The 8,839-nt window shown below is 29.7% G+C and overlaps 1 protein-coding gene across 2 annotated transcripts; it reads left to right on the forward strand.

The window, feature by feature from the left end:
* Nucleotides 1–3,426: 3,426 nt before the first annotated feature.
* LOC123299581 (THAP domain-containing protein 5) lies at nt 3,427–4,886 on the forward strand. 2 transcript variants are annotated; one of them, XM_044881829.1, is made up of 4 exons: nt 3,427–3,558; nt 3,717–3,904; nt 3,980–4,120; nt 4,256–4,886. In XM_044881829.1, the coding sequence occupies exons 2-4, from the start codon at nt 3,752–3,754 to the stop codon at nt 4,658–4,660; spliced, it is 699 nt and encodes a 232-aa protein (XP_044737764.1). In that variant the 5' UTR covers nt 3,427–3,558; nt 3,717–3,751; the 3' UTR covers nt 4,661–4,886. The 2 variants fall into 2 exon arrangements, with proteins under 2 accessions (XP_044737764.1, XP_044737765.1); XM_044881830.1 differs by lacking the exon at nt 3,980–4,120.
* The last annotated feature ends 3,953 nt before the right edge of the window (nt 4,887–8,839 follow it).

Genomic DNA, 8,839 nt, shown 5'->3' on the forward strand with positions numbered 1-8,839 from the left:
TTTTAAATGCCAATCAAAATATTCTAATTCAAATAAGATAAATTCCGCCAACTGGTGATAATGATTCGTACTGATTATTAAAAAAAAACTTTTAACATAAAGAAAACCGACCCCTATTAGAGTCTGGTATATCGCAATTTTTGGAACGATTTTGGTCCGTATCTCAAAAACTACTCGACCAGTCATCAAATGAACCCGATTTTTGTACTTTTTGGGTCAAAATTATCTTATATAGTGAGTTTTGTCGAAATTGGAAATAAAAAATATTTTTCGATTTTTTGGAATTTTTTTAAGGGGTACCCCTTTGATAAAATCGAGAAAATCGCAAAAAAATATTTTCTCTCGGAATTTGATAAAACTTGGTATATAGGGTAATTTTGACCCAAAAAGTACAAAAATCGGGTTCATTTAGTGATTGGATGCAGAATTTCGGATTTATCGCAATATTTGGAGCAATTTTAGTCCGCATCTCAAAAAATACTCGACCAGTTATCAAATGAACCCGATTTTTGAACTTTTTGGGTCAAAATTACCTTATATACTGAGTTTTATCGAAATTGGAAATAAAAAATAATTTTCGATTTTTTGCAATTTTTTTAAGGGGTACCCCTTTGGAAAAATCGAGAAAATCGCAAAAAAATTATTTGGTTTGGAATTTGATAAAACTTGTTTTATAAGGTAATTTTGACCCAAAAAGTACAAAAATCGGGTTCAATTAATGATTGGATGCAAAGTTTCGGAAATATTGCAATATTTGGAGCGATTCTAGTCCGCATCTCAAAAACTATCCGACCAGTCATCAAATGAACCCGATTTTTGAACTTTTTGGGTCAAAATTACCTTATATACTGAGTTTTATCGAAATTGGAAATAAAAAATATATTTCGATTTTTTGTAATCTGATATGAAGCCTTATATTTTGGAAATATTTGCGGCAATATTTCGATAACTACTAAATTTGACCAAAGAGACTCAGTAACATTAACCGTTAATATTGACTCGTATCACACACATAGTCTCACTAGAGGAACTTTGCTAAAAAATTTTAAGGGTTGAATGAAATACTTTCTTCCTAAATAAAATAATTAAAACTCATATGAAGGTGAAATGGTTTTGAGAAAGTACCTACATTTTTACTTACGTGTGTCTGAAGATGTGCATATAATTTTTATTTGAACTCATGTAAGAATTTATGATAATTTCTAAACAATATATTAAAAAAAATCAACAATTAATACCTGTGAAAAGTGAAATTTATTGTTTTTTGTGTGTGTTTATTTTTTAATTAATTAATTAATTGGAATGATTAATATTTTTTAATTGTATAAAATTATGAGTACTTTTTTTAATAATTTATTATATTAAGGTAAAGTGTTGTGGCTTGATGATAGAGTTCCTTAGATCGGCTTGGACATCCCTTCAGTATCGGATATTACTATCTATGCTCTTGGTTAACCGAGAGAATCGAACCCTCTAAAAGTATGCGGTCTAAGAGGCTGCAGTCTAAGAGGCTGCAGTCTAACTCTCGGACTTAAAGTCTGTCGACGTCAAAGCAATCCTGCTGTTCTTAAACAGCTCCAAATGGTTCATGAAGTAGTGGCCGGGGATGGGCCAACCCTTTTTCGGTATCGCAGCGGACCCTATGGTCTAAGTGTGTCCCACCTCAGGACAGCCACTCTAACCTAATCTACTCTAACCTAAGAGTCTGCATAATTTTTAATCTCGCAGATGCATGATGAAATCGTTAAAACGCAAATAACAACGGGAATTTACGAAGAAAATCCTTTTTTTTTTAAATTGTCGTAGGATGTTTCGTTACTGATTGTGCACGGCTTTTCTGAAGCACCAATTTTTACATTTTCCCAAATTGTGAGGAAACAAAAAGATATCATTAAAAGCTATACTTTGAGTCCCGAATGGATTTCGTGGGAATCATACAAGTCCGAAAAATAAATGGTGAAAAATGCGGTTTTCCCTCGATAAAACCGTGTTTTATAGCTACAACCCCCTATTTTATTTTCCGGCTTTTTTGTTTGCAAAAATCCGATTCCTAACTATTTTTTCCTAAAAATTACTATTTTTCACCTAATTATTGCATTGACGAACCGGAGAGGTTAATTTATTTTTAATAAGAATATTCTCAGATCTGCACTAAAGCTGTTTCAATTTGATCAGAAAAGAGGGGGCTCACCAGAGAAACTTATAAAGTTTTCAATGTATCAGTGTGTAGGAATAATGCAGCTATTATTAATGCAGATAAGATATATTATTTTCAATGTTATATTTTAAAAAATGGCTTTAAAAAACTCATACAATTATAGACTGTGATTCAAGGTACAACAGTCTCCCATACATTTTAATATATATTGTTATTGTTATTGCTTTGAGAAAATTTGTGATAATAAAATGTTATTATTATATAAAATTTTATATATTGTTTGTTCCTGAAACGATTATTTTCAAAAATTTATTAGTAAAAATTTCTCTTCCTATTTATTCATTTCTTTTTTTTTATCACTTTTTCTCTCAAAACACAAGTTAAACAAATTTTACTTTTTTTATTCACGTTATTTTAAAATAAACCTTCCAAATGTTCGACGAAAAGTTTTCGTTTTTCGGGGAGTTTAAAATTTATGAATTTTCAAGTAAGCACTCAACAAAACGGATTTTCCAACAATTTCAATTTTTAAAGTATCAGACAACGGACATATCGTTTTTTGTGCTTAACGAAATTATTGTTGCATTATTCATAAAATTTTCTTGCTATTTAAATATTGACTACAATTTAAAATTTTCGCGGTCCTCTGAAACAAGAAAGTCGAATCGAAATCATTCTAAAACTATATCGAAATCATCATAAGGATTGGAACGTGTAAGCTGTGCTTTACATAAATGTACAAAAAGAGTGGGGGAATAAAAACAAGCATGGTTGATAACAAACATATGATTCATTTGACAATTAATTTATGTTGAGTTAGCAGAGTTATAATTCCAGAGTTAGAGTTATAACTAACAAAATTTCCATAAGAAAATGGAACGTGTACAAGAAGAATGTAAAGCATTTATAGAACAATATAAAAAATCGGAATGTTTATGGAATACACGAATACCAAATTTTAGAAATCAAGAAGAACGTGCCGAAGCTTATAAAAAACTATCCATAATGTTTAATATGACAGTGGATCAAGTGAAAAAACGTATCTGTAACTTTCGTTCAAGATATTCGTTAGAAAAAATTAAAATACAAGAATCAATTTTACAAGGACATTCAAAAGTTTATACACCAAGAATATCATGGTTTAAATATTTAACATTTTTAGATGATGTTTTAATACAACGTACAAAATTGAATGAGAGTAAGGTAAGTTTATTATTACGCATGCGGTTTTGTTTATTTTTTTTATACCCATATCGGCCACCATTTTGTTTCCTGTAGTTAAAAGGAAATTGTTTGGTTGCTAAAAACTGAGATAAAGTTTCATTTTTTAATCAGTTCAAAACATGTTAAAGCTTTAGTTAGATCTGATTTTCACGAATCACGTTATTTCATTTTGAATTGTAAGTATATCTATAACCTTAATTTTTGTATACAAATATTTTACTCCCAGTGAGCGAAAATTACAATTGATAACGAAAAATGATCACAATGCATTTTGGTAAATTTGTGTACATTTAACACAATTCAAGAAGTTTGAACAAATATAAAACTTTTTCAGTTATTTTTGTATCAAAAAATTACACTTATTCAAAAATGGGTTCCTGTAGTGCAGTAAATTGTTCTAATAGATCCGAGAAAGGTTATAAAATGCATAAATTCCCAGCCAATCCTAAACAGAGAGATATTTGGGTGCGTAATATGAAACGTGATAATTGGACACCAACTTATGCGTCGTGTCTTTGCGAGGTAAAGTATACTTCATTAGGGCTTTTAAAAAAGGGATCATTCCAAAAATGATTAGTGTATATATAATTCCTGTAGGTACATTTTGAAAGCTCCCAGTTTGAAAACCATCGAGCAGACGGGAAACGGAAATTGAGATATAATGCTGTTCCTACTATTTTCGGTAAATTAAATTTACCGCCATTGACCAAGATTGTATCCCAAAACTCTATTAAAAAGGTTTGTCTTCTTTTTTGCAAAATACAAACTTCGACGTGTTTTGAATTGATTAAAACTTTTGAAACCTAATATTCGAATTTAAGTACGAATTTGAAATCAGTGGGAACTTCAAAACTAAAAAAATGATTTTTTTAGATAAAAGTTGAAAAATTTCACCAAAATACTGATTCTGAGAGTGAAGATAAATATTCAAATTCGAGACCACGAAAACTACCTCGTCTAGAAATTGATGAAAATTCAACCACACATGAAGAAGAGAATTATAGTGATACGTTTATCGCCGACAATGACGATGAACTATTAACCAAAGATAATTTAAAAAAGAAAGTTTACGATGTAGTCGAAACAATTATACAAGTATGTCAAAATAACACCGATAATACTAGTGATGATGAATTCGATATATTCGGGAAGAGTGTAGCTGCACAATTAAAATCATTACCGTTGGATAAAGCCTTAAAATTACAAATGCAATTACAAGAACAAATTAGTTTATTTAAAATTAGAGTTCTACAGCAAGAAGCAACACAAAATAGTTAAATACTTGAAGGAAGAATGGATTTGAAACTTTGTGATTTATTTAAGGTTGTACGACTACTGTAGAGAGATATTACAGTGGTCGTAAACTTATGATTTCTCCTACAAAAGCGTAAATTCAAATACACGTTTTCCGAACGTCCGCATAAGCAGTTTATTGCTAAAATATACGTTAAGAAAGGACGTCAGTCATGATGCTCGTGTGTCCGAAACCTGTCGCGAATCTCCTGAGTATATATAGAAGAGTATTTTTTTTATAAAGAAATTTCGTGAACATTAAATTATTTTACAATCGTTTATAATAAATTGTTTAAGAAACAAATTTAAAAATTTTTTTTTTCGCTTTGTCACCCGCTAACTTTATTTTTATTGTTTTTATTACAGTTTTCGTCACACGAAGAATAACATGTTTCTATTTCGAAAATTTTTTTATATTACTAGTCTTGTGATACATATTGCAAAACACTCTTGTTAAAGAAATTTTTGTCGATATCCTTGTTAGTTTAAAGATGTCTAGAAACTTTCTGAGATATCGACAAAGTTTTTCTACAATCGATATAATGCCTAGAAATTTTATAACGGTTAATAAGACTTTCTGAGATATCGAATCTCTCGCAAACTAGCCATGCAATCGCAAAATTAAGTAGATTTTCATGTTTTGAATTATTTATGGTAATTATGATTTAAAAAAGTATAAAATAAGCAGATCTTTTGACGATTAGAAAAGTATTTCTTCGAAATATCTCCAGAAACCTTTGCATAAAAGATTCTACGCGAACACCACTTAATTATTAAATGAAACCAATTTTATACTCATTTAATAATTAAATGAAACCAATTTTTGTATTTTTTTCGAAGTAAAATCGTCCCATATTCCAAGTTTCATCTAATTCCGAAAAAATAGAGATTTTTTTTTGTGATTTTCTGGATTTTTTCAACGAGGTCTTTGATTTGGATAAAAAATCATTTTCTAAAGTAATTTAGACATGTAAAATACGAAAATCAGATCAATTTGACGATTGGACATGAATTTTACGGAGATTCACACGAAATCACGTATACGAAAAATGCGATCCTTCAGAAATTTATCGATCAATCGCAAAATAAACCTGACTATCGTGTAATCCACGCTGGTATTAATATATAATCTTGCATTCTGTACAAAGATGTAGAAAAAAAAACAAGTGTTGAGTAACTTTAATAAGAAATAATCGGATCAAAATAGTTATGCAACTCATTTAACCTAAGGCTATTTAACAACAACAAAAAAGATTTAAAGATTTAAGATCTCACATATAGTAGATCTAGTGAGTGATCATTTCAAATGATTTCCGACAATGAACTTCCTTTATTTATCTGAAACTTGATTGTGGTTTTAATTAATTTATAATTTTATTATGTGATAAAAATTATTATACTGGAAGCCGCTGCCGGCTGGTATCGAGTTTAACAATGAATTAATGTTGACAGTTTAGGTATTTTATTGAGTTAGTAGTTCTTTGTAACTATACTTGTCTAAATCGATTAAAAATTATTATTTTCAATAAAAATATTCTCATAGATTCTTTCATCGAATTGTAATTAATATTGACATAAATTACTTTGATGAATTTACCAAGAAATAATAAATGCTTAAAAATTGATGCAATTTATAACAGTTGTCAAGTTAATCGCTCTGCTCAGGATTTAGAATTTTATATGAGTAAGACATGTCTGTTTCTATCATATTTTAATCCGACTGTGCGACGTAAACGAGTGGTAATTTGTTTATCAGTCTATATATCTCTGTAGAGACCAAACGCGTAGGCCGATTTTGATGATTCTTACGTCAATCGATTTGTCTTAATCTTTTGTGTGTCACTAAAGACATGGCAGTAATGAAAATACAATATGGCGACAACCAGACGCCATATTGTGAAAAATAAAAAATGAAAGTTGGTGAACTATGTTAAGTGGGGTATCATTGAATAGATATTTGAAAATCTCAGCTAAAATGTGTAAAATAAAAAAACCCAACTGCGTTAAATGAAATTTTGAAAGAAAATAATAAGTCCAGTAGTTTACATAGCGATTTTGAAACAGTTGGGACCTATGAAAATCTAGACTGGTTCAGCGGTTCAAATCTTCCCAATAATGGGTTCCGCTTATTAAAGCCGCTATGTAAACTAAGTACTGGACTTATTTTTTTCTTTTCAGCTTTTGTTTTTCGATTTGCTAAGTTTAATTTCTTAAAATTTGTGGGGAATTGGGACCTCTCTTTTTATTACATGTTTGGGGCTCCGTATAATTTCTACCTACCCCTGAAATGGCAGTTTCTATGCCCTTTCTAAGAGTACATAGTTCTAGAGTCAAAGTCGTGTTTTTTAACCCATTGTGCGAAAAGAAGGGTGTTTAACGTATGTATCTGTGACATCATAGTTCCTAAACGAATGAACCGATTTTGATTTAATTTTTTTTTTTGTTTGAATGGTAACTTGAACGAGATTGTTCTTAGATATATTTCAAGAAAATTTGTTCAGTTTAGAGCCACTCCCAGAGACCGCATTTTTCGATATTTTAAGGGCTTGTTGCTTATATCTACAGCTTATCCAAACTTTGATAGAGAGTTAGAAATTTGTATGTAAGTTCAGATAGTGTCTAAGAAGTGGAACATAAGAAGCCTATATTGGGGCACACAATTACCCGACAACTCCACCCCCCTTTTTACATTGAATGATAATGCATCTCCAGAGTTCATTCAATCACGAAACTGATCTAGAGGATTGAAAATGTTTGTTTTTTTTGTATCGAGGGTATGTCAAATTTTATAAATTTTACTTGTTGTTTTAGAAATTACCAACTTGTTAATTTTCGGATTAAATATAAACGTTTAATAATTATGAATTAAATGAAATTTAATTACAGTATAATTACATTTTTAAAACAATTGATAACATTTTTCTCAGGGATTAAAATTAGTATTTAATGACGTCAACATTTCGTTTTTAAAATACTTTTAACAGTTGTAACAAAATAAGAGAATGTCCGAGTTGATAGTTGAAGGTTTTTGAAGTTATACTTCTTTGGCGCGTTATGAAAAAAATTATGAGGGTGTCGCGAAACCTACATCTTAAAGTATGGAGTGTAGATTCTCTCGAAAACCAGGTACTTGGGATTAAAATCGAAGAGGCAAGCCTAAGTTTGGTGGCCTTAAAACTATATGTGCATTATAGTTTCTTTTTTGTGTTAAATAAATTATTTAAATATGTTAAAAAATCAACAGAATTATACAAATCTCGGTCGCATCATTAATAAATAAATAATAATATTTATAATGAAAGATTCATTACATCACTTGCACATCAAAAAGTAGTATAAAGAAGATTTGGTAAATTTTTAATAACTGTAATAAAAACCTTGATTTGTGTTGTATTTTGTAATCAAATAATTGTACTAAAAAATTGATTATTTGTATGTATTATAGTCCAGACTGATATCCTTTTCTGTGGCGAGATTCGACGTTTAGATCTCAATTCTGAAAATTTCGAAAAAACGTTTATGTTCACCAAGATGCATTTCCGTAAATACCAATAAACTTGGTATTTAGGGTAATCTTGACCTTAGAAATGCAAAAATCGATTTCATTTAGCGATAAGGTGAATGGGTGAGATTTCTTATCAAATCCAATACGAATAGCTTAGATTTTGAAGCAATTCTGGAGTTATCTCAAAAAATTTAATAATTGGACGCAGAGTTTCGAATATATCGCAATATTTGAAGCGATTTTAGTCCGCATTTCAAAAACTATGCGACCAGTCATCAAATGAACCTGATTTTTGAACTTTTTGGGTCAAAATTACCTTATATACTGAGTTTTATCGAAATTGGAAATACAAAATATATTTCGATTTTTTTTTTATTTTTCAAGGGGTACCCCTTTGAAAAAATCGAGAAAATCGCAAAAAAGTTTGTTGTCTTGGAATTTGATAAAACTTGGTAAATAGGGTAATTTTGACCCAAAAAGTACAAAAATCGAGTTCAATTAATGATTGGATGCAAATTTTCGAAAATATTGCTATATTTGGAGCGATTTTAGCTCGTATATCAAAAACTACCCGACCAGTCATCAAATTGACCCCATTTTTGAACTTTTTGGGTTAAAATTACCTTATATATTAAGTTTTATCGAAATTGGAAATAAAA

This window comes from Chrysoperla carnea, chromosome 5 (genome assembly GCF_905475395.1).
Source record: "Chrysoperla carnea chromosome 5, inChrCarn1.1, whole genome shotgun sequence".
Taxonomy (NCBI): Eukaryota; Metazoa; Arthropoda; class Insecta; order Neuroptera; family Chrysopidae; genus Chrysoperla; species Chrysoperla carnea.

Excerpts from the sequence above, each read along its gene's own strand:
- LOC123299581 (XM_044881829.1), top strand. The coding sequence starts at position 3,752 with ATGGGTTCCTGTAGTGCAGTAAATTGTTCTAATAGATCCGAGAAAGGT. Across the intron at positions 3,905-3,979 it reads ATGCGTCGTGTCTTTGCGAG|GTACATTTTGAAAGCTCCCA; the intron begins GTAAAGTATACT and ends TAATTCCTGTAG. Across the intron at positions 4,121-4,255 it reads CCCAAAACTCTATTAAAAAG|ATAAAAGTTGAAAAATTTCA; the intron begins GTTTGTCTTCTT and ends TGATTTTTTTAG.